At 36.2% G+C, this 27,793-nt stretch overlaps 1 protein-coding gene across 1 annotated transcript in view; it reads left to right on the top strand.

Moving 5' to 3' along the window:
• The first annotated feature begins 7,731 nt into the window (after positions 1–7,731).
• Positions 7,732–27,793, top strand: part of LOC145670705 (uncharacterized) — a 34,726-nt gene continuing 14,664 nt past the window's right edge. Inside the window, exon 1 of the mRNA XM_081739487.1 lies at positions 7,732–7,881. Within this exon, the coding sequence (XP_081595613.1) occupies positions 7,810–7,881 (72 nt within the window). The 5' untranslated portion in view covers positions 7,732–7,809. The remainder of the gene's footprint in view (positions 7,882–27,793) is intronic.

The following is a 27,793-nucleotide window of genomic DNA, read 5'->3' as shown; positions in this document are numbered from 1 at the left end:
TGTGTGTGCGTGTATGAGCGTGTGTGCGCAGTAGCGTACGCAGGAATTTATTTCGGGAGGGGCCAAACTCAATATCAGTGTATTTTATATTGAAATTCCTAAACTTGTACCAAAAATTAGGCTAAATTTACTCAAAAGTTGAAATTTCGGGGGTGGTCCGGACCCCCAGGACCCACCCCCTGCGTACGTCCCTGTGTGTGTGTGTATTTCCTTAAAATTAATATTTTATATTTTCCATTTGTGGTATTCACTTCAAATTTGGTATACGCATATATCTTAGCGAGGAACATAAAAGGGGAGAGAGATATTTTGCAATCGTTTCCGGTTTCAAGCAGAACCTGTTGTCGCGAGACAAAATGTATTGTTGTCTTGTATGGACACTATATCGTGAAAATGATGCCCAATGTTTCTTTCAGACTCTTTTTGGGGGACACTGCCTCCTCAGAGCGCCCCTGGCGAGATCAAAATAATACGTTTATAATACAATAACAAATAGAATGTTATCAGCAGTGCCCCCGGGGTAATACTTCCCTCCCCCGAACATTGCTTCCGATAGAGACACTGGTGATGCTCCATTTCCAAAGCTACATATGTTTGATTTTAAATACTTCAGTATCGTTTCGAAACTTTACACGAACATACTGCCTAGCTTCGAGACCATCTCAACAGTTAGCGTATAAATATATCCTTTCCGTCTATGTCTGTAATAACGAAAATATTTTGTTCACGCAATGCCAACAGAAACTATTTTGATAAAACGAAGCAACGTGATGAGAAAAAAACGTAAGATAAAACAAGGTCCGGCGGGGAATCGAACCCAGACCGGCTACTCAAAAAGCAGACACTTTACCGCGGAGCTAACTAACAACGTTGAATTTTGTTTGTTTTATTCTCCTCAATATACCACATAAGAGTCCAAATGAAGGCAATTCAAAAATATGGCAATTTTGCATTCAAGATGGAGACTTCTCGAATGATTTGTTTCTTCACTTAAACTGAACTACGTTCTTAATAACATAGCGAAACCTGGCTTACCTACCAAGAGCACAACTTACAATTTTCATGGTTACAAATTTTTGAGCCGCCATTTTGAATCGAAGATGGCGACTTTTCCAACATTTCGGATTTTTCCCCTCACATGCGTGGTAATCTGCACACTTAAACGCAATTTCGTGATTCCACCATATCTACAAGTTGTGTAGAATTAGACGCCCCCTTATAACATTCCTAGCATTTTCTTACACCGAACATGACTGTTTCTTTCAAGTTTAAGGGCGGATTCGCAAACTACGCATCAGAATATACATCACCTCGAAATTTCAACGTCCTACATATAGCCATTACAAATTTCACACTTTTTCGATTTGCGCCGCGAAACGAAAACGAATTTTAATGCTCTTTTTTCTATCATAAACTATGTTCCTAGCTTCACTGCCTAACAAAATATGACGTTTCTATGGTGTGCGGAACTACTCTAAAAACCAGCATTTCGAAACGACGAAAAATTTCGACACTTCATTTACATGGAAAATGTCGCCTTTTTCGTGATATCGGAATTTTCCCACTACTCACATCCCATGACGAACAAGTATGCAAAATTTGGTGTTTGTATGTTTTGTGGAAGTATGCAAACAATTAAGTGTGTTTCCGATTATAGAGGTATATAATTATATTTATCTCTTCCGCTTATCTTCGCATTCCCTAGGTTGAGAAACCCTGATTTAGTGCATTGTTTGAGGGTAAACTGAAATTTGATAGGCATTGTGTACGTGATGAAAGAAAGAAATAATGTAAGGAATGTAATTAATGCGTTATATTAAGTAACATATTTGCATCTAGGAGAAGAGATTACCTAGATGAGAATTTGTTCTCCGGAAATACTGATCTACAACTTATGATAATGCCTTGTCACGACTAACGCAAAGTGATGTTAAATGTCATGCTGACGTGACAGCCAAGGTAACTAATTCAGTTTTCAGTTCTTTCGACGAATACATTTTATGATTGGTTAGTAACAAATCTTCTATAGAAATCTCTACTTTGAAAGATAACTATCAATATTTGGAAATCTCTTCCACTACAAAGACATACTTAGGTTGGCATATCCTGTTCCATATGTTGAAAAAATGTCATTTCGATTATTTGTGCACGATGACATGTCTATATACATGACATCAGCACAATATATATATATATATTTTTTTCTAACGTAAATCGTACAGGCAAATTTATTTTTGCACAATATTAGTAATGCCTAGAAATTGGACAGGAAATAGAGATTGATGCATGAAAGGAAACCAAAATATACAATTTCGTATAATACATTTCGTGATCTGTTTAATAAAACATATTGTAAATTCTACATGCTCGGATGTTATTCAAAACTTATGCAATACGTGCTATGTATATCCTTTTTTATAATTATGCGTGCAAGTTACTCGTTCATTCTGTCATGAACCATTACAGAAAACCTGCAGAGGAATAAACTCGAAACTACATTTCTCTAACCATAATCTATTTACTTGTAGAAAGCTAAGAGTGTAACTTCTGAAATGGAATGTGTTACACACTTTGTTGGAATACTTAGTAAGATTTTGATAGCAGTTTTGCTGCTACGAGTGAATGGTGTGACTACACAAGATGCACCGGAGGGAGAAGCATCAGTTGTAAGTACTTTTAGCTAACAGAATATTAATAACTACTAGCCCCAAGAAATACGAACGTTCCTTGGTATACCTAAAGGTCTATTACAAAGTATTTCCAATCAGAGCTCCATACATCCCATATATATTTATCTTGTAATTTATGTGTGCGCCTCGTATGTATTTGATGTCCATGTGATATTCAACGAAATATAGTCATTTTAAAATTCCGCTTAACATGCATCTTCTGTTCGTCATATTTGTCATTTCCTTTCACTTCGGAAATTTTACTCATCCCCATATTTTCGAATCCCCGCATTAATTTTTCTTGCTATTAAAACACCAATTTCCTTACCGAAACAATATTGCGATAAGGTAAAGTCATGTTTACTTTTAATTTCATGATTATTTATCGCGATGATAAAACGTTTAGTACAATATTAACTAATATTAACTAAACTAATATTACATTTTTGCTTGATATTATTATTATTAATATTATTATTATTATTATGCCGTATACTTTGGCAGCTAAGAGAAAATATTACCCATAATTACTAGCTGGATTAAAGCGACATATTTTGCATAGTTAAAGCGATATATAAACTCCGTACAATAAGTCTATGGAGAGGTGCACAATATATATTACACTTTTCTTAGACGGGTAGATTGGCATTCCACAAGATCAGAAATATGCCATATTGCTTTACATATAACGAACGCTACGCTGGCACACGGTGCGAGTAGTTTTATGATGAAAACATAACTAGTCACGGGGAGTTCTTACCCTTCAACTTAACCCAATATGGTTAATATTTAGCGGAACTTACACTAAATTAAAGTGGGTGGACTCAGAGTGAAAAATTATAGTGAGAGTCCCCCATCATATTTTTAGGATAGGCTATAACTCTCTAACAAATTACATACAGGAAGACAGGCGGTAAACTGAGGAAAGAGTTGCTGTTGTCACAAGTTGATAAATTAATTACAGTAATTCATATGCAATTAACGGGTGAACTAGCAGTTAGTGTTATTCCTCACTTAATGGTTATGGATGTTCAAATGTGTGAACTTTCTATGTCCAGTCATTTCAGTTAATGGTATCCTTCAAATCATTTAACAACCAGTTCTACGCTTAGTATAGTAAGTTGACTTGGTATTAATACTGTTGTTATAGTAATTGTTTTTTGTGGTATTTATTGATCTAGATAAGACTTTTGGCCACTTGAATTGGGAATTGTTGAAAGTTTTAAGAAGGTTGGGTTGGAATGGAAAGATCGAAGACTTATAAGAAACATACATATGAACCAATAAATAAGCGTTAGAATAGGGGAGGAAATAACAGAGGGTAGTGCAATTGGAAGGGGAGTTTGATGGGGACGTTGTCTCTTGCCAACATTATGTAATATATATCTAGAAGATGGTGAAAAAGTTGTCTACATAATAAATACGACATTTCAGTAGCAGGTAGAATGATTAGCTGTATACGGTTTCTACATGATATGGCGCTTGTTGCAGATTCTGAAGAGAAAATCAATAAGATGATGGAAAACTTGAAGAAGGGCTGTGAAGAATATGTGTTGAAAATAAGTGTTAGAAAGACAAAAGCCATGGTTATTAGAACAAAGGGGTCGGTGTTAAATACAGAAGTAGGAGGGGCGAAAATAGAACGGGTGACTAATTTTCGCTACTTGTGTAGTATTGTTGGTGATGATATGAAGTGTGAACGTGGAATAAAAGCAAGGAGAGGAACGGCGAAAGAAAAAGACTTTAGAAGAAAGAAAATATTATATTGAAAGACCTTCAAGAAAGAGCTGAGAAAAAGACTTATAAAACGCTTCGTACTATATGGGTCCGAAACATGGACATTACGCAAAAATGATGAAAAATGACTGGAAACTTTCGAAATGTTGGTGAGAATGGAGAGAATTAGCTGGGCGGAGAGGAAAACGAATGAAAGGGTGTTAGAAATGGTCGGGGAGAAAAGAATAATTTTAGATATTATAAAGAAGAAGAAGAGAAACTGATTGGGACATTGGATAAGAGTGTAATGTATCATGAGGGACTTTTCAGAGAGTATGGTGGCAGAAAAGAGAGGGAGATGTTGAAGGATATTACAATTATTGGACGATATCAAAACAAAGAAATTGGACGTTTAGAGGAGGAGGTTAGCGGAAGACCGTGGAGCATGGAACCTTCTCAGTTGCAGCAAGTGATCTGTGAACAATGACAGAATACCTGTGATTATTATTATTATTATTATTATTATTATTATTATTATTATTATTATTATTATTATTATTATTATTATTATTATTATTATTATTATTATTATTATTAATTTAACGTCCCTCAATTATGCACTGAGTCTAAGGTAGACTGCGATGATGAAATTTATGATAGTGGTGGCCTGACGGGAATGGAGAGAAACGGAAAAACTCGAGAAATCTCATACGCACAGAGTTTATTCACCATAAAGTTTTCTTGGTGCATGATGACATCGAACCCGGGACCGCACTCACCAGAGCTGAACGCTCTACCACTGAGCCACCGTGGACCCTATGCCTTTAAAATTTGAAATTTATTTTAAAGAAAATTGACTTTTCTTTAAAACTCGTTAACTATCACCTCTATAGTACGATGACATGATATTCTTGTACAAAATATTAAATAACAAATTAAATAGTAAGGATTTGGTCTCTGCCTTTCATCTCAGGGTACCCAATGGAAACATACGTGTGAGCAATGGAAATTTCTTTAATTCTAAGAAATCTCGAACAAATGCAACAAAACAGTCACCAACGTGGAGGATGCGTGCAGTCTACAACAAACTGAGTAAATGTAAAAGAGTTCTGGATATACACAGTATGAGTCAGAATAGATTTCGCAAATATATTATAGATATTCTATGTAACTCTGATATGAACACTGTAATTGGGTAGAATAACCTGTTGTGTTCTTCTTCTTAAATAAATAAATATCAGCATTTACAGCGAAATGTGTTCGAATCTTGTTTTATTTAAAATGTAGTTTGTCATCATTTAAACACAATATTAATTTTGCATTATAGTATGAGCTTTTCAAGTTTTGACTTTTTTTTATATCTTTCCACATAAACCTATAATATTATTTATTTATTTATTGCAGAATATATCCAATGCAGTTACTATTTAAAGAAGAATGGTATATTAATTCTTTATATTAAGAAAATAGATAGGCTACTAATTCCATGAAAAGAAAGATATATTGCATAGAAGCTTGTCTTTTAATATATTTGACGATATGACAAAGGCTGAATTAACTTGATATACGATCTATATCTACGTAGAAAATAATTTAAGCAAAAATTGTGTTTTCATAATAACAGATAGCTTTTCACAGTTCACAGCCAGGTCCGCAGTGTTTTTCTCCAATTACAAAGAGTTGTAAAGCAATTTGTAATGACCCATTCTTCGTTCTTAACGTTATAGTGCTTTTTAAATATTATTTGTTATAGTTTCTATCAACATTATTCTATCACTTACGTTTACTTTCTCTCTATATTCCGCCATTTTGTGTTATCGTTAATTCATATATCTAGACTGCACGGGAGAAAGAGTGTAAGTCAGAAATTGGCCAATGGTCAATTGTAAGTCAATTCTAAACATGAGTTGAATAATCGAGTCTTGATACTGTTAGTATAAGTGATTCATACTTATGCTTGGTAAAATAAAAATCGCTTCCTGAAAACCTTTTTTTTTTTTTTACTTATACTGTTTCTCCGCGCAGTCTATATTTACTTATGTTTTAATTTAAACAAATGTATAAACCGACATATTCCTATATATTTAAGGATATTCTTTTTTAATATCTGAATATAATCAAATTAGGCATCCGTGAGGAGTCCCTTAGACTTTTCAGATTCATTGTAAAACCTGTTAAACTAGTAATGCGTTAATTTAAAGTTTATTTTGTTAACCAAAAATCAGTTTCATTTGTTCAAGTAACAAAACAGTGGTATAACAATTCAGTACGTTATTAGAAATTGTACATGACTAAAAACTCAGTTTCATGATACGCTATATTTGTATTGTATATGTAATATTCTTATCAATATCTAACCTACTGTATTTAATTTATTAATGATGTCACGTTACAAAACATAAAGACAGGGTTTCGAATGCATGAAAATCTCATGTGATAATAAATGACAATTTTTGTATTAGTAAGTATTCATTTAAACCACGATATCGGTAACGCTGAAGGTCAGATTTCACTTTTATTTTGTCAACATTAACAGATTTAGCACATACCAGACCAGGTAAGTTTATCATGAATGACATCACATTTGTGATTTTTTCGTTGGCCTATGTCGTTTCTTTGCTCATTTTCATTCCACCAATTCGTTTATAATCATCCACTTTCACCTATCTCTCTCCTTAAGCGGAACTGGTCCTACTCTGGGACATAAATTTAAATATTTATATACCATAATTTTAATGAAATATCTGGATGTTCCGCCAAGATGCTCATTATCATCGTTGGCAAGTTAAAACTATAAATTAGCCTTCTGAAGTTGCTCACAAAGTCTTCGAGAAAATCAAAATTACTGGCTACCATGTAGTATTGAATGCAGAAGTACTCTATATGAATATTTCATTCATTTCTTTCACAAAGTTTTCCATATGGGTACTGCACAAATATCAATCACCATCACGGAAGTATCTAATAAGTTAACAATTATTACTTGAAATGTATCATTCTCACTTAAAATTTAACCTTTCTCCCCGAAATGTATCATTCTCCCTTAAAATTTACCATTCTCTTTTAAAATTTTCCTTTTTCTTCGAAATGTATCATTTTCTCTTAGTATGTGTGGATTTTATTTTTACAGACTCATTTTCAACACAAAAGTGCGAAATCTCATTTATAAAGATCATAGTAACTTCATATATTTTAAAGAAGAAGATATTAACTTTAATTCATTATATCTTCATTTAAGATTTATATGTGTCTATCTTAATTAATACTCATTTGAAGAAATGTTTTTATTTACGAGCATTTAGAGAACTAGATTCCTTTCAAAGTTAAATTTCTCTTACAGCAAATGGAGATCGACATAACATTAATTCGACCATGCGATGGATACGAGGATGGCATTTTAATAATCCGAGACACTAGCACTTGGATGCGAGATAAGAAAACTTTAGACATTAACTGTACTGTGGAAGTGAAAGAGGAAATTGATGAGTCATTGGCGGTAAATACAATTTTCTGAATATTGTTTTTGTAAACGTACAAAAGAATGGAATGTGAAGGAGCGAACATTTTACCTAAAGTATTGTACATGTAAAGAAACACTCATCCTCATTTGTCCTACATTTTGAATAGATTTGTTTATAAACATGTAATCAAAGTAACAGGTAAGGCATATTGAAATATTCTTCAATGATAAATTTAATCGTAGTTTTTTGCTGTTCCACGAACTTTTCAACAATGTGGTTAGTCAATTTGAGCATCATGATTCCAAGAATTAAACTATCAACAATGAGCAAAGCAGTGTAACAGTGTAATGGAATAGTATTAGATAATGATCCTGTAAGTATTAAGAAAATTTACCTATCTTTAACCAGATAATGTCCTTTGTACCTCAGGTTAGTTGAACGCCTACCCTCCCTAAGAGAAAATTAATTCGTTCTCCCCTTTGATTTTATGGGCTACCGATGGCTAATAAATCGAACCCAAAGAGATCTGAGGATTATTAGTCTCATATGTCATGCAGCTAAAATTCTGCTCCGAATACTGAACAGAAGGTAATATGGAAGAACAAATAAAGATGTTGAGGAAGAGCAGTTCGGGTTCAGAAGAGGCAAGGGCACAAGAGATGCTATTGGATTATTAAGGGTGATCGGTGAAAGATTTATAGAAAAAGGGAAAGAGGTGTATGTTGTATTTATTGATCTAGAAAAGGCTTTTGACAGCGTGAATTGGTAATTGTTGTTGGGAGTTCTAACAAAGATAGGGTTGGAATGGAAAGATAGAAGACTCATAAGAAACTTATACATGAACCAACAAGTAAGTGCTAGGATAGGGGAAGAACTGACGGAAGAGAGTGCAATTGGAAGGGGAGTTCGACAAGGATGCTGCCTCTCGCCAACACTATTTAATGTCTATCTAGAAGAGATAGTGAAAAAGAGCCTACATGATGATGATGGCATTTCGGTAGGAGGTAGAATGATTACATGCATAAGATTTCAGACGATATGGCGCTTGTTGCAGAATCTGAAAAGAAAATCATTAAAATGTTAGAAAAAATGAGAAAGGGCTTTGAAGAATATGGGATGAAAATAAATGTTAGAAAGTCAAAAGCCATGGTGATTGGAACGAAGGGGTCTGTGTCAAATATAAAAGTAGGAGGGGAGATAATAGAGCAAGTGAATAGTTTTCGATACCTGGGTAGTATTCTTAGTAGTGACATGAAATGCGAACGTGAAATAAAAGCAAGGATAGGAATGGCGAAAGAAGACTTTAAAAGAAAGAAAAGTCTGTTTTGTGGGACCTTGAACAAAGAGTTGAGAAAAAGACTCATAAAATGCTTCGTGTGGAGTGTTGTAGTATATGGGGCGGAAACGTGGACATTACGTAAAGGTGACGAAAGTCGACTGGAAGCCTTCGAAATGTGGGTGTGGAGAAGAATGGAAAGAATTAGTTGGGTCAAGCGGAAAACGAATGAGAGAGTGTTAGAAATGGTGGGTGAGAAAAGAACACTTTTAGATATTATTAGGAAGAGGAAGAGAGACTGGTTGGGACATTGCCTAAGAAGAGATTGTATCATGAGGAACGTCCTAGAGGGTATGGTGGCGGCAAAGAGAGGGAGGGGGCGAAGGAGACTACAATTAATGGATGATATTAAAACAGAAAGATCATATGCGAAGACGAAAAGGTTAGCGGAGGACCGTGGAGCATGGAAGCTTCTCAGCTGCGGCAAGTGACCTGCCAATAAAGGCAGAATACCTATGATGATGATGATGACCCCTTTGATGTACGTGTGTTCAGGGACCAAAAGAACAGTTGAGATCAAGCGATTGTGAAATATTGTCGCAACGGTTTCAAAGCAAGAGCAGACGACCACATTAAAAATTAAATGTGCCAGAAGGCGAAATGCAAGACAGTATTAAAAAGAACTACAAGAATTTTGCAGTACATTTGCATTACGTTTCCGAACAATAGCAAGGAATAAGAGCCTTCAGAGTAGTACGTACAAATATGTGAGAAGCGCTTTGGTCTGGTCATCTACCAGTAAGTGACGAAGATGTGCAAACTATGCCTGCATTACTGAAGACGAACTGGAATTCCATGATTCGTGAGAGCTTATGATATAGGACTAGTACCTTCTACTGTATTTCATATCTTTCAGGAATGCTAAACATTGTCTCAAAATGCGTTCAAACAAATGAAGGAAATGCGGAAATGGCTTCGAAATGACCCTGCTCGTACTCATTTGCAGTGCTATGAGTGCGAAAGATGGACCTTTTCAAGGCGTATCATTACAATTGATAAGACGTAAACTAGATCTTACAAACGAAAGCTAAAACGCTAATCGATCCAGAGAAATCATTGCGGGTCATTCCGGAATACACCAGTTCGGTAGACTCTCACCAATGTGAAAGGTATGGTGATTCTTAACTACAATTAAGATGGTGTTATCGTAAAGCTTATTGTTCCCCCAATGTATACCGTTAATGCAGAGTATGGTTGTTTGTTTTTGCAAAACAATCTGCCAGTAGCTTTGAGAAGAAAACTTCATGCATAATCCATCCAATATTTTGCCCTACCACTCCCATACTCTCCGGATATAGTTCCTGCGACTACCACCTAATTCCTATGTGAGATTCGCATCCGAAGAGTTGAAGACGCTCTTACAACATGATTGAGAAATAAGACAATGCCAACGGTATCCAATGGCTTCCACACCGCTGAAAACAAGTTCTACGGAATGCTGCGCTGATAGCTTCATCAAAGGACTGTAAACCTGAGTATCTTGTATGTACTTTATGTATATAAAAATAATTAGTTGCCACTACTAAAAAATCAACCCTTGTATTTATTGAAAGATACTCTAGATTATAGAACCTGATTACAGTCTTCATAAAATGTACGATACCCAATTTTTTTATACAGCACTCGTATTTGAGTGTTTAGTGTACCAAGAATTTTGTAAAATACGGGTATTACATACATTAAGTTCTACATTTTGTTATTCTTTACAGCAGTGCTCCTCATTTTATGATCTGTAGACCCTTGAAGGCTATTTTTATCGCATTAGCGAAGAATATGGAGCGAAGAATATGGCACCCAATTTGAAATGGAATTATTCTCTGTTAATCCAGGAGCCTTAGATACAGACACATGCCACAAGCACGTACGTGGAGTTGGCCCAGACACTTTCTCCAAATCGCAATATTTTTTTTCATCAAGAATTAGTGCCGAACTAGTGCTAATTAGCGTCTGATTTACAGAATTAGTGCGGGTTTCGTTGAGAAGTCAGACCACAGCAAAAGTAGTTGGGTCAACTTCACACTCCTCCAACCACTATTGCTCTCAACGGGTCGGGTCGGGTTGGGTTGAAGACCGACCCGACTCGACCCGTGACCCGAATTGACTGACCCGACCCGACCCGACTGACCCGAACCGTGATGCGACTTGATTGACCTGACCCGACAACCCGACCCGAGCTGACCCGGTTGACCCGACCCGACAACCTGACCCGACAACCCGACCCGAGTTGACCCGACTGACTCGACCCGACAACCCGACCCGAGTTGACCCGACCCGACCCGACCCGTAACCCGATCCGAGCTGACCCGATCCGTTTGAGAGCACTATGGTCACGACACTGGGTGAACGCCAAAATGCACACCCATTGGGAATTAAACCCGGACCACGTGTACCGAAGTCTTACACGTTAACCACTAGCTAGATCGTGCGGGGGATTTATATATGCATCTTAATGAATATTTGACACTTTTGAGGTTTTTTTATTTCTTTTTATAACTGATACCAATGTCCGACGTGGGAGAATTTTTTTTTTCTTGCTTTAGTTCTATGTGACGAAATTTTTATTCAAGGTCAGGGTCCTCACCTACTCGTACGGCAGGGGGTCTTCTCGGAAGGCAGTAGCAAGAGTCTTTTAGCGGAGACAAAAGGAAATCGTTTAACTACAATGATAAGGGCTGAGGAAACAGGAGAACACCTATGATTTTTTCCAACCCTTCAACTTTTATTCCAAAATAGGTTCTTATGATTCCGGGACCCATGCCACTTTGATTTATCTTTCTCGGTAATTAAAACGTATTTTACAGTATATATAGTTGCACGTAAGAAGATACATAATAAGAATTTTGTAATTTAAAATTTAAAAATACAATATGATATTTAATTATAAAGTACTAATTTTATTTCATCACTTTCAGCCCAACAAATGAAATTCAAACCATTCGCTCCCTGGGTCTTGGTCATCAATACTGCGTCTTATTCTTTGTCTTGCAGTCAAGTCTTGGTCCTGCATTTCGTAGTATTGGTGGTCTTTCATGCTTTACAAGAGCCAAGAATGCTCGCCTCATCGGTAAAAATGAAGATCAAGTGTGATTTTGATTATGGTCTTTCATACTATACGGAAAGCAGGGTTGAAAAACAAAAAATGTTTTTTAAAAAAAAACAAAAATAACGTTTTTTATGTTTAAAACATTTTTTTTTGTTTAAAACAAAGTACTTCGTTTTAAACAAAAAGAAACATGTTTAAAATGTTTATTTTGTTTAAAACAATAATCTAAATACGCATATATATTACATTTTTACACTCTTAGGTATTGCTTGCCATCTATATTCAACCGCTAGATCAAATTTCGGGAACTTCCCTAATTTCGATCCGCCCAAATGTTCAATTCCGGAGAAAGAAATCGGGAATTCCCGATCTCCGTTCACGGATTATGTAGTTTAGCTTCTTTGTGTTACGATCTAGTGGTCGTCTGCATTCTTAATCTTTAAACGCCCATTGACGCAACTGCTGTGTCAGGGCTTTAAACCTCAATGACTCAGTCTTAAGCCTCAAATTAAGGCTGGAAGATGGTTTTGGTAACAATTTATTCCTGAAAGATGCAGCTTTGCTGGTGCGCATTTTATGTATATGCGAGGAGGGTAAATATCGTGTTTTTTTTTTTTGTTTGTTTTTTTCAACAGTTTTTTGGGGGCCATTCCCCCTCTTTGGGGATAGATTCATAAAAATTGTTACGTGAAACAATGAAGTAGGCCACTACATGGTAATATTGTGTTTTTGTACTTCTTGCTTATATGGGGGGAAGGGAGGGGCAAAGTTAGCCATTTTTTGGAGTTTAAGTTTTTTGACGTAAATTACATTTATTTTTACAACAAACATCAATAGCTCAGACTCTAATTAAGCTAGAAAGATGATTTGGTACCAAAGTATTTTTGAGGGATGAAGCTTTCCGTCAGTTGCATTTTATGTATATAGGGGGTACGTATGTACGGCCGAGAAAGGGAGGATGAAGTTCGTTTCTTTAATTTTTCATCAAATTTTTTTCATCAGGTTTTGGCGGGTATTTATCACCCCTTTGTGGTACATCCATAAAAATTGGTATGTGAAGCAATGAGGTAGTCCCCTACATGATAATAACCTGTATGTGTACTTGATGTTTATGGAGGGAGAGGGGGTTAAATTTGGCTTACATTTATTTTCGGGGCGGTCCCATATAACACAAGATATATTTCACTGAAGTGGTCTAGAAGCATAATTCTTGTTCGTATACATGATGTGTGCAGCAAAAATTATTTGCACATGGACGTGGTACTAGTGGGGAAGGGGAGAGAATGTCTAATTCAATGAATGTTTTCTGCGCATATTTTTTTTAATATTTCTTACATAAGAAGAATTCATTACGCAATGGCAGCAATGGTTAGCATTTCTTACATTATTGTCACAAGTATGTGGCCTACACATTCATCATTTTGTCAGCGTAGGGTGGCTGCAAGGGTTGCCCGGGCCCCACAAAGTCAATATTTTCATATTTTTAATGATTTTTTATGTCTGTTCTTTCTCTACGAATATGGCGGGAATTTCACGAATGTTACCTCATCGGAATTTGTGGTCTATAAGCTTTCCAATGGTGTATAACTCATGACTGTGATAATTAGGAGGGTCACCAGAGCTCCGAACGTGAGAGTTTACCCTTTTGTTAAAATCCCTGGCGGGCGTGTAAAGGTTAATTGTGTTGTTATGCCTTAGACACTAATCATTATTAGCTATCCATGTTGCAGATAGAGATGTATCTTGAAAACTGTTTAGTTAAAAAATGTTATTTGCTCCTTGTATGCTAGTCACTGCTCTTTTCTATGAGTTGTATTGTATTTGTCAGAGCATTTCTTCTAGCTTATGATGTGAGAACTCTTCATTATTATGGAAATGATAGTGACCCAAAAATACCCAAGTTTTCAATTTGTGAATTTGGATCTTAGAATAGTGTATAGTGTGTTTAACCTCCGTTATTCTTGGAAATTAAGAAATGTTGAAATACTTCATTTGAATTTCTGTTGGTTTAGTTATACGCACATTGATGTGCAGAATTCCGTTCAGTAATTGCTGTTATAATAAGAATATAACTCTGCTTGTAATTTACTCCATGCACAAATCCTGCGGAGGATGGGTTGTTTGTTAGAAAATTAAATTAACTTACTCAATCTGATATTTTAGTTGTTTTAAACATGTTCAACCACCATCAAAAAAAAAAAAAACACGCTTAAAACATTTTGTTTAAAACGTTTAAAGCAAACTGAATAAAACAACAGCCCTCGTTTTAAACATGTTTAAAACACTTGTTTTAAACTTTTTGTTTCAAACATATCAACCCTGACGAAAAGCAAGAAAATACGCTCATCGCTACTTGGTGATCACCAAAAGAAGGCCAAGAGCAAGATTTCTATGCAATTCGTCTTGCATATCCAATCTTTATCTTGTTTTTGTATCGATGTCCTTGGGCTTGGTGAAATAAAATAAAATATTCAGTTTAAGGCAGGGTAGAAAAAAATCATGATTTTTTAAAAAAATCATTTTTGTTGATTTTTTTATTTAAATCGATTTTTTTTATTTAAATCAAATCTTTCCCCTCGTATAATACAAGTCGCAAACTGAAGAAAAAACATTAAAACTTAGTATTAAATGTTAATTATGCCATTTAAGTCAAAGTATTGGGGTTTAATTTTGAATTCATCCCCAATCATTAACCTATTTCAATCCCAATGTTTCTTTTGCATTATGGAGAAAGTAGAGCAACGTTTAGCAACATGACTTTTTTTTTTTAAACAAAGGTTATTTATATTTTGCAGGGGCATATTTTTATAACAAATCAGAACTAGCTAGCGGCATGAAATACACATAAAGTACATAAATTTTGACTAAAATTAACTAACTCCATAGCCTATAGAACCCGGAGGTTCAATGCCACGTTCACAAAAGCTTTCCATTGACTTCTATCCCTAGCTAACTGGATCCAGTTTCTATTTTGTATTCCTATTTCTACGAGATGCATTTTAATATTGTTCTCACATTTGCACCTAGGTCTTCCTAATGGTCGTTTTCCGATTGGTCTTTCAGTTAAGACTTTGAAAGCGTTCCTAATTCCTTCCATCCTGACTACATGACCTGCCCACCTGAGTCTCCTAGACTTGATGAGCCTAACAATGTTTGGTAAACCGTATAAATTATATAGTTCCTCGCTTTGAAGTTTCCGCCATTCCCCATTCCCGTTCCTCTTCGGTCCAAGTATTCGTCTTAGAATCTTGTTCTCAAATACTTTCAGTCTATTCTTTTCCCTCATAGTAAGCGACCATGTTTCGCAACCATACAGAACAACAGGCACGATTATCGTTTTATATATTTTAAGCTTCAAATACCTCGACATAATTCGGGACGAGAAGAGATTTTGAACTGAATAATAAGAGGAATCCCCTGCTTTTAGTGGATATTTAATTTCTTCGTAAATATCGTTTTCGTCTGTTAATATTGATCCTAGATATTTGAAAGTATTCACTTTATCAAAAGTATTATTCGACATTTTAACGCATCCAAAATTTCCTGTATTACAATCCCGAGGAACTTCTATGTAGAGGAGAGTTCCCGATATCGCACCGGGTTTTAAATCGCACCACCCTAGTTTAAAAAGAACCGTAGTACTAACAAGCCATCTAATAGTTAAATTAAGTACTTAAACATATTTCCATAGTTACAGAGTAAAGTGACGACGTTCAGTAAGTTATGTGTGTGTGCAGTTGCAGTACAATATAATTGGAGTATTCCTTACTAATTTTCGAGGTATTTCACAGTAGAATAGGGATTAAGGTAAGAGAATTAGCTTATGTTTCAATAAGTAATAATAAACAAAAATACCATTAATATTATAGTGACAAACACAAGTTATTATTTTTTTTAATTTGTGAGGTATGTAAAGAATATTAAAAAAAAAATACGTAGTTTCCCAAATCGCACTACTACCGTATGTCCGAAATCACACCAGTGCGATTTTGGCTCCCATGATGAATTGTTTTTCGGTTACAATTCACACAAGCTGAGCACATGGCAATATGGAAAATGGTCTCCGGAGTCTATGAATCGTACTTTGAAAAAATATATAGAAAATGAAGTGACGCTGCCCAGCCCAATAATAGGAGGAAATAGAACTACCAACATGCACCCACAAAGAACAGAAGCAATCTCATCAAGTCCTTACAAAAATTTTTGAAGAATAACGGCAAAAGCAATCAAGAATATCCAAACGTGTGGAGGGATTTAATCTTTTTGAACCGTCAGCTAGGTCTGTATGTGCTTCAGGAAACCTTAACACCAAAAAGTGTATTCGAAAAGTAGATACATCCAAATCACGATGTTCCGAGCTACATATTCGCAGTGTTTCAAATGTGGTTTTCGAAATCAATGAACAAGATTAGTTTTGCGTCCTTTGTCAACAAAATTTAGTCCAAGATATGGTACAGAGTGTTTTGTGTAAATTCTGGATACATGAGTCTTGTGCTGGTGTTTCAGGAGATGAACGTGCATTCCAATGTGATTTTTGTGCACATAAGTTGCAGCTGTTTGTTTCCCATAAATATACATACTTTACGTTCCATAGGATTATGAACAATATTGCTCATTGGATCAACAATATAGATATATTTTTTTTTTGTTTAATGTTATGTTCTTCCTCGTATTAATAACACTGAGATAAAAGAATGTAACATATCATAGATATATTAATTTGTTTTACTTCTAGGTTGCATTTCTACTTAGCTTAATTCTGAGGTGTTACTTTTGTCTTCGGTTATTTGCATTGCAGTATTTTTTCTTTTTAAAGATGTATTACATCTCATCTTAATATAACATAAACAAAATAATGCAATATTCCATGGAAATGATTATTTGTTTTACTCATATGTAATACTGTAAAATTTGCGTGTATTCCAATGGCGGTGCGATTTTGGCTTCACATGGTGCGATTTGAGAAAACTGTTGCGTAAATCGCACTAATCACAGGTTTCATCATTTTTATCATGATAATGATAAGATATCGTTATGAAATCACTGTAAAAAAATTGGTAAACTATAAAGTTCAATAGATCAAAAAATCATTTTAAATTTCTTCAAAAGTTTCAAATTAAAACAATTTATGTAAAAAGGGATGCGATTTTGGCTACTCTCCCTCATTTAGTACATAAATTTAGCCTAAAAGATTTATTTTTTTCGGAGATGGGATCGGACCCCTCTAAATACGTCCCTATTATCTGGAAACACAAATAAACGTGGACACGAAAGAACTTTCGTATTAAATGTCCATGGTGATTTTCCCGTTGAAATAGTTAACGGTTTAAAAACCCTTTGTTACTAAAATAAGAAAGCAGGATTCACTCGTTACCCGCTCAAAACGGAATTTTCCCTAATCATTCTCTGCATAATACTCGTTTTCACACTGTGCTTACATACATTTGTCTCTCATTGCATTATGATTATTATTTTCGATAATCGAAATAACAGAACAGAAACGACATTTTACTTCTTTTCTCTTTAAATTAATTTATTTCGGAATTTGATTTAAATCAACGATTTTTATTTAAAAACTCAAGTGATTTAAATCTTGATTAAAATCGTGATTTAAATCAATCCACCCTGGTTTAAGGTCCCTCGATTCTGCACCGAGGCTAAGGGAGATGGTGACCATGAGAAATGAATGAAATGGTGGAATGAAGAAAGTAGGAGGGAACAGGAGAACCCCGAGAAAACCCATTACACGGCGTTTCTCCAGCACAAAGCCTACTTAGTACAAGCTGGGATCGAAAAATGGACACCATGCACCAGAAATGAATTCTCTACCACTGAGCCACCGCAGTCCTTCTTGGGCTTGGTCGTCCATATCCAATCTTTCTTTTGGCCTTGCTTAAACAAATTCTAGTTTTCTTCTAAATCCAGACTCCATATTGGCGTAGATATTAATATTACAGTCGATTGGTAAAATCAATCTTCCACATTTAAAAATTAAAGTAACACAAGTACAAAAATAAGCATTTACCATATAAACACTAGCTGCAAGTGTTCAAAACAGATTTATGGTTTCTATAAAATCAATTGAAAATTGCTATTCTTAATTAGGCAGCTAGTGAAAAACAGCAGCTTTCGACTCCAGCCGAGTTTAAGCTCAACTTAAACTCAGTTGACCAAAGTGAACTGATCCGATCCGACAACCCGACCCGACTGACCCGACCCGAGTAGCCTGACCCGACAACCCGACCCGAGCTGACCCGACTGACCCGACCCGAGTTGACCTGACCCGACAACCCGACCCGTTTGAGAGCACTACGCAACCACCACCTCCGAGTATGAAAGTTTAATGCAAAAACGTGCTAATTTAGCAGTACTGAATTTGAGAGGGAAAACTCCTAAGATATATGGATACTGGTAATATATGGATAGTGCTCAGCATTGGAAAACACTTTCATATCGAATTAATACTTCAATTCTAAGAGAAATTATGGATGACAATAAATGAGAAAAACTAAATTCATTAATGGAAAATATTTGAGAGACACCAGTAAGGTAAAGATTTACGTCACCTCAGCCATGATGCATTGTAGAATCCTTAAAGATGTGAAATACAATCCTTTAACACTGCTTATAGCTTCACACTTTTTCTGATAATTAGTTGTCAGGTATTCGAATCCGGATCTCTAGTAGGGAGGTTGATTTCTCCGTCCTTTACGAGATCATGTTCATTCAGAATAGTGATGGCCTCGAGTCAGTATTACACTTCTGTAATACAAGTGGTATGAGGCTACGGTTGGCTCACGCCTTTCTTGGAGGTGCTTCCTCTAGAATTAACCTCGTATTGCCTTTCTGAATCTCCAACGTGAAAAATGTGTCTCGTGGTCCCTTCCAATAGTTTTGTTCTGTCTCTTTCCAGCTTATTCTGTGTTATTTATACGTTTTGTTCACCTCAATATAAAATTGAGGAGTTCTGTGTAATAAGGGCCCATAAACGCGGAAACCATGTTTTGAGAAAATTGCATTTTAAATATATATATATATATATATATATACAGTGGCGTATTTACGATTTTGTTTCGGGAGGGGCTTTGCTAACTTTCGGGGGGGCTTTGCCTGGAAATGCGAAAATTCTGCGAGATATTTCATTTACTTTACTATACTAAGTAAGATTTCGGGGGGGTCTTAAGCCCGCAATCCACCCCCCTAAATACGCCACTGTATATATATATATATATATATATATATATATATATATATATATATATATATATATATATATATATATATATATATAACGTTTGTACTACATGTTCACCCTACAAGAGAAACATTTTATTCCTTTTCTTTCACAAAATACAAAGAAACTAACAGTTTGTTTCATTATAACATAAATATGAATATTTTAGAAAAGGATTTTATAGGCACTTTTTAGGGAGAACTACTTTGTAGGATTCTCGTGTATGTGTATCATAGCAGTTGTATGATATATTTCATGAAAATGAATAAAGAAACGTAATTACAGAGTAAGGAACACAGATAAAGTAAACATAACATTATATATGTAATAATAATACATCGAAGTGATCCATCTATTCTGTAGAAACTGGACATGTAACAATCCTGGACACTTTAAACAGTCTATACATTATCTAGAGCTGGTAAATTCTACTCGTGAAAATCATCCTTTGCACCCCTGATGTCTGGCTTGACGCAACACTTCTTCGTACCAAACAACAGCATGTATATTCAGAAAAGAGACAAACTCAGTACATCTCGTTCTTTATTTAGCTGGGTTCAGCTGGGCTGGTTGACTTCCAAACATACGAGGTGTGATTGTAAAGTTTTAATACTGGGTTTGTAATTTACATATGGCAGTACTTAAAGGCTATTGTGATGGATCTCCTTCAAAGTAGTCCCCTGCTGAATGAACACACCGATTCCAACGGTGTTTCCACTTCTGGAAGCATTCCTGAAAATTATTGTCCGTGATGGTGTGAAGCACTCTCTCCGTATTTGTTTGAATGTCCTCAATTGAGTCAAATCACTTACCTTTCAATGACAATTTTAATTTAGGAAAGAGGTAGAATTTGACCTGGGCCATATCTGGGGAATACAGAGGTTGCGGAAGCACAAGAATGTGGAATTTGGCCAAAAATTCCTGGATCGAGAACGCACAATGCGCTGGTGCATTCTCGTGGTGGAGAATCCAATTCTTTTCTTTCCAGAGGGTAGGCCTTTTCCGCCGCACATTTTCGCGCAGACGCTGAAGGACACTTTTGTAATACCTGGTTGACTGTCTGCCCCTGAGGGGAAAATTCATTATGCAAGATACACTTAGAATTGAAACAAAAAAGACCAACATTGTCTTCACATTCGACCGAATTTGTCGCGCTTCTTTGGTGTTGGTGAATCTGGGCTCTTCCACTGAGAAGATTGGTCTTCTGTTTCTGCGTCATATCCATAAACCCATGATTCGTCACCTATTATTACTCTATTCAAGAAATCTGAGTCCATTTCGGCACGATTAAACAGATTTTGGGACACTTGAAGTCTGTGTTATTTCTGCTCGTGTGACAACACTTTTGGAGTGAATTTCGCGGACACTCGACGCATATTCAAATCATGAGTTAAAATTGACTGAACCGCATGGAAACTTAAATTCAAGTCTTCAGCCATCTCCCTAATTGTAAGTCTACGGTTCGAACGTAATAAATCGCCAACTTTCGCAATGTTTTCGTTAGTTTTGGGGGTCATCCTCTACTGACTCGCGGCCAACTTTGAATCGGTGAAACCAGATAAACACATTTGACCGGCTCAGACATTTGCCTCCAAAAGCTGCTTTTAAGATTTCGTAAGTCTCCGCAGTAGATTTCCCAGTTTTAAAACAAAATTTCACACAAACGCGTTGTTTTATTTTTCGTCCATTTTGCGCACTTAAAAATCCGTTAAGACACACACACACGCCCGCACTCAACTGATTGTTACGCCATACTGAATAAAGATATCTCGGTGCATATTTCAACATGTCTCAAAGACACACCAAGCCACCGCTTCCATGCTAACGGGCGATTATATATACTTCTCCTGAGCAGTGTTGCCAACTGTCTTAAAACTTTCCAATCATACCACGTAGTATCTACAAGATTTACATCATAGTCCGATCGAGTAAAGGACTTAATCGGCATATACGCAGCAGTATACGCATCAGCAGCTAGAATGCCACCTGACAGTTATGAAACAAAGTTATGACTGAATCTTGAAAGAATGTTGAGTTGCTGATGCTTTACTTTCATTATAGTTGTGAATCCATTCTTCTACTGTTTGATAACACGTGCCCCACGTTTTACCATAAAAGGACGGGGGTGTTTTCGAATTGTTTTCAACACTTCTACGTGCTTGTCAATCGTAAGCACTTTTTCATCCTTGACCAGTTTCAGGCGGCACAAACCAACATTCCTATCACTCTAGTTAAAAGTATGATCTCTGGCTAGAAATATATGTTTCACTGTAACAGTAAAGTTCATGATAATCCCGGAGCAAAATGTTACCATGAGCATATTTAACGTCTCTTCTGTTTCTTGGAATTATATCAAATTCGCGCTAGCACATTGTGACATGTTCTACGTTGTTCAAACAGCTACCTCACCAACGTAAGTGCAGCATATATCGCTTTCGTCCCAGGACGGTCTCAATTCCTTCACTGTAGCAACATCAAAAGTTACGGTATTGGAATGAAAGTTTGCAGGTTTATAGAATTAATACCAAAGAATTTTAAAATGTAATCTCCCTAAAAAGGGACTATGTCGGTATGGGCATATATTACATTGAACTCCTTGATTGTAAGACTTGAACAATAGGAAGTGATGAGTTATACTGAAATAATCATGGGTGAGATTATTTCCAGGAAGCAAACAGAAACTGAGGAGAGAAACAATAATAACTTGGTAGTTTGAAAAAAATGGAAAAATAGAAAGTCTCTTGTGTTTTTATTTCAGTAACAAATGCGGAATGATGATTCAATACATGAAGATATGTGTGCGAGGGAAACTCAAAATAAGCACAATCCCTCATTCCAGAATTAGTGGTGATCTCATGGCGCGAAAATTTTTGGATTCGGAAAGAGTGATTGGGCCAACTTCACCAATATTGTGAACTTAACACCATGATGTAGTATGAACACCATTATTTCATGTTTTAAAATAAGTTCCATGTTTTTGACGCTTCACAATAATTCCTACTAGTTGGATTTTAAAGCAAACTCTAACAGGAGAGTAAACTTCTCCCCCCCCCAACATGTAAAAAATATGTTTCACTATTTCCTACGCAATAGTTATACAATTTTGATGCAATATGATGAAAATGTTTATCAAGGGTCTCACATATTCCCCAATATTTGTAGTCAGTCGAAATGAATTGATAAAAAAACATCAGATCTATTCACGCCCGTGCTGGGATAATAACGAGGGCGGTGGACAAGTCTACAAAAATGGCGCCCATACAAACGTGAATACGAATATATGTACACTATGTGATCAAAAGTATCCGGACCCCGGCTGAAAATGACTTACAAGTTCGTGGCGCCCTCCATCGGTACTGCTGGAATTCAATATGGTGTTGGCACACCCTTAGCCTTGATGACAGCTTCCACTCTTGCAGACATACTTGAAATCAGGTGTGGAAGGTTTCTCGGGGAATGGTAGCCCATTCTTCACGGAGTGCTGAATTGAGAAGAGGTATCGATGTAGGTCGGTGACACGTAGTCGGCGTTCCAAAATATCCCAAAGGTGTTCTATATTATTCAATTCAGGACTCTGTGCGGCCAGTCCATTACACACCACTCCGCCACAGGCCGTGCAGTGTGAACAGATGCTCGATCATGTTGAAAGATGCAATCGCCATCCCCGAATTGCTCTTCAACAGCGGGAAGCAAGAAGGTGCTTAAACATTAAGGTGCAAGAAGGCCTGCGATGTGAGAGTGTCACGCAAAACAACAAGGGGTACAAGCCCCCTCCAAGAAAAACACGACCACACCATAACATCACCAACTCCAATTTTACTGTTGGCACTACACACGTTAACAGATGACGTTCACCGGCTATTCGCCGTACCCACACTCTGCCGTCGGATCGCCACATTGTGTACAGTGATTCGTCCCTCTACACAACGTTTTTCCACTGTTTAATCGTTCAATGTTTACGCTCCTTACACCAAGTGAGGCGTCGTTTGGCACTTATCTGCATGATGAGGCTTATGAGCAGCCGCTCGACCATAAAATCCAAGTTTTCTGACCTCACGCCTAATTGTAATAGTACTTGGAGTGGATCCTGATGTAGTTTGGAATTCCTGTGTGATGGTCGTGATAGATGTCTGCCTATTACACTTTACGACTCTCTTCAATTGTCGGCGGTCTCTGTCAGTCAACAGACGAGGTCGGCCTGTACGCTTTTGTGCTGTACGTGTCCCTTCACGTTTCCACTTCACTATTACATCAGACACAGTGGACCTACGGATGTTTAGGAGTGTGGAAATCTCGCGTACAGACTTAAGACACAAGTGACACCCAATCACCTGACCACGTTCGAAGTCCGTAAGTTCGGCGGAGCGCCCCATTCCGCATTCTCACAATGTCTAATGACTACTAAGGTCGCTGATAATGAGTACCTGACAGTAGGTGGCAGCACAATGCACCTAATATGAAAAACGTATATTTTGGGGTGTTTCCGGATACTTTTGATCACATAATGTATATATATATATATATATATATATATGGTGTAACTTAATAACTGTAGTAAACGTCAAGAGTTGATTCCTGACACCGAGATAAAACGAAAAGTACAGAGTAAGCTGGGAGTAGAAATGCCTCGGAGCTAACACCACCCGAAAATTTTTGGAAAAATGCAAAAGCACCCATACTAGAGAACAAAATGTCGGATCGAAATCGTCCAAAAGGGTATGTCCATTATTTTAAGTATTAGACTCCATTAGTATACAATAAAATGTAGTGCAGTGGCGGTACTAGGATGACTCCCAAAGAAACTGGAGTATTCCTTCGAGTATTTTAGCAAATGTTGAATGAGGAAAATGAACAACAATCAAGAACAAGTTTTCAACAATCAAAAGTTATAATACATATTTCAAATTAGAACACTTAGAATTCGAAAGAAAGAGAGATACACGTGTGTGATAGATCTATTTTGTTTAAGCACAGAAGAATTTAAGTGAAAAAAAGTCTTTAACGTTTTACAGTTATATCTTCTAGGCTAATTATGATAAATGAGCGACTCCTTGTCCAAGTTAAGAGGGTGTGAAAATGAAAAAAAAAAAATAACTTTGATCCAGATTACGTATATATTGTGAATAAAACAGTCAGGTGGCAAATATCATGTATGATGTACGAGAATACAAGAGATTCTTCACATGATAACAGTGTACGCAAAAATGTCACATTCTCTTTCTTCCGTATAGATATTCCATCCAGCTCCAAAGTACATCAGAACGTCGAAAAAAGATTTTTCACCATTTTATGGATGGAATTCTAACGAATTTTTTTCTAGAAAATTTCTCCAGCAGTGACAAAATCAAATATAAGTGGACTACACTACGACACTATTTTGGTATACTCACAATAGCAATGAAGTTTTTCGTATGTCACGATTAAGGAGCGCTTTGAAAACTCCGAGAGAGGAAAAGCCCCTTGAAATTATCCCTGTAAGAAGATTCACCTAATGGATAGATCAAGTATATAGTTCGAGATCATTTCTTCGTATCGTTATGCAATGTGTACAACATCGCATGTTTCGTTCATTTTTGTTGCTTCTGTGCAGAGAGTAATTCCACGGAATTACAAATTACGAAGAGGAAATCCCTTAATGCAGCTTACTTTTGCCCACTATGTGTTCAAGCAATATTTGGCAATCTCTGTGTCACGTGGAGAATCCTTTATACACTAGTTCATCACATTATCTTTGCATTTTTTAACACATGTTATGTTTCTTTATACACCGCCTGACTGTCCTATGCACAATCGTTTTAAATCTAATCTGGATCAAAGTATTTTCTTTTCAGTTTACACACACTTAACTTGGAGAGGAAGCTTCATTTAATATCCGTCATCATTAGCCTAGAAGATATAACTATGTTACATTAAAAACTTAGTTTCATTTAAATTATTCTTCCGAGAGTTTATTCTGTGCTGAGACAAAATAGATCAATCACACATAATATATATATATATATATATATATATATATATATATATATATATATATATATATATATATATATATATATATATATATATATCTTTCGAATTCTAAGTGTTCTAACTTGAACGATGTAGTATTATTTTCGATTGTTGAAATCTTGTACTTGATCGTTGTTCATTTTCCTCATTCAACATTTGATAAAATACTCAAAGGAATACTCCAGTTTCTTTGGAATTCACCCTTTCGCCGTCACTGCACTACATCCGATTGTACACTAATGGAATCTACGGTCAAAAGTAGTGTACAGTCTCTTTTACCCGACTTCGATCAGATGTTTTGTTCTTGAGTTATGGCTGTTTCTACATTTTTCCAACAAATGTTCGGGTGATCAAAGCACCGAAAGGTGGCATTCTTACGCCCAAGTTAGTGTACACTTTTTGCTTTACCTCGGTATCAGGAATCACCTCCCAACGTTTGCTATATTAATTAAGTTACACCCTGTAGATATACGCTCGCTATTTTACATATCAAAACTAAAAAGTTTGTTTAGTAACGTAAATAGCTAAATTGTGAACACGTCTTTACTGGAGAAACATTTTTAGTTCTTGTAATAATTTTTTTAAAACAGAATGGAGCTAAATATTTACTCATAAATCAATGTAGCTATGTTTTAGAAACACAATAGCTGCTGATTACTCGAACACTGCTTTAAAACACATAAGAACAAGCAAATTTGTGAATAAAGGACTTTAAAAATCTCGAATTGTTTAAACTGCGCTATATCGGTTGAATTTAGTTTCTGAAAGTCTTTTGGCAATAAATCAGTAGCAGCACGAAAAACTCCTATATTACTTTACCAAACAGACCTACGTGTCAATTGCTTTACTGGCTTTATACATATTTTTTTTTTTTGAAAAGTGATTGTGATCTTCACCTGTTCTCTGCCAATAGCAACTGTATGAATGTATAATACAAACTGGTATACCGAAGAATTAAAAAAAAAACAATTATAAAGACATATTTCGTAAGCCGCCTTTTATAAGGGAACACTATATCTTTCACAGGTTCTTTAACAACAGCTACTATATGAATTTACTATACAGAACTGGTATTCAGAAGAACAACTCAAACCAGTTATCTATGCTGTGATGTTTCGCAGGGCACTCTGTGCGCAGGGCTCACTGTACCTTTGCCGAGTTCTTTATCAGCAGCAATAGTATGTATTTATTGTATAGAACTGTGTCATACAGAAGAATAAATAAAATCGTTTATCTTTGATGTGGTTTCGCAAGGGCGGCTTATGTAAAGAGCGCATTGTACTTATCAAGGATTCTTTATCACTAACACCTGTAATAATTTATTATATACATAAAAATGTACGGTACCTTTGTTTATAATGTGATGTTTCAGAGTGCGTACCGGGGACATGTCACGGTAGCACGGTGGCCCAGCACGGGCCTGGATCTATTGAATAAACAAAGTAAACACAATGTTGTGTAAGTACACTTGTTTAATTTATTTTCAATACATTTCAATGCATATTTAAAAATATTTTAGAAAACATAATTCATACGAGGAGCTGCCAAGTGAGCTGATCTTCGAACACGCTATACACTCGCTAATCCGGCCATTCCTTGCTAAAAAGGAATACCGAATTAGAGACAGTATTGGATTACTGAGAGCACTTAGAATGCTTGTATTTAAATTACATAATTACATGTATTATTTATGTTATATTTCATGTGTAATCAGTGTTGCAAATTTAACCATTCTATGGCTAAATCTAACAATTTTCACATAGTGTTTATACACTGAGTGTTCACTGAATTGTGACCACCTACTAATACCTTTCTGATCCACCTTTTACTCGAAGAACGGCCTAGACACGACGTGCCATACATTCTGGTAGTTGCTGATATGTTTCCACGGAGATCTGACACCATATATTCCTGATAGTAGCCCACAATGAGCTTACAGATGTCGGTGCAGGAGTTACGGTGCGAAGAGCTCGTTCTACAATATCCCATAAATGTTCTGTAGAATTAGGTTCGGTGAGTTAGGGGTCCAATTCATATGCTGCAGTTCCGTGGAATGTTCCTTAAGTAAAGCAACAGTACAGTCCTGGGTTGGTGGCACTTGAATTGTATTCGTGTGGGTAGAAGTGTTGTATTGTAGAGTGTACGCGATCCTATAATACCTGCAGGTAGGAATGGATATCTCACTATGGTCCATGCAGACCAATAGTCACAGTCCATGTCAATAGAAGCATCCCCGAACCATGTAGGCACTCCACCTGCCTGTACAGTACGCACCATGCACGAGGAGTCCATAGTTTCGTGCTGTTGGCGCCACAAATGCACAGA

Source organism: Thermobia domestica, chromosome 14 (assembly GCF_964235325.1).
Source record: "Thermobia domestica chromosome 14, izTheDome1.hap1.1, whole genome shotgun sequence".
Lineage (NCBI taxonomy): Eukaryota > Metazoa > Arthropoda > Insecta > Zygentoma > Lepismatidae > Thermobia > Thermobia domestica.
Note: the sequence above shows the minus strand (reverse complement) of the source record. Positions and strands in the feature narration are given on the sequence as shown.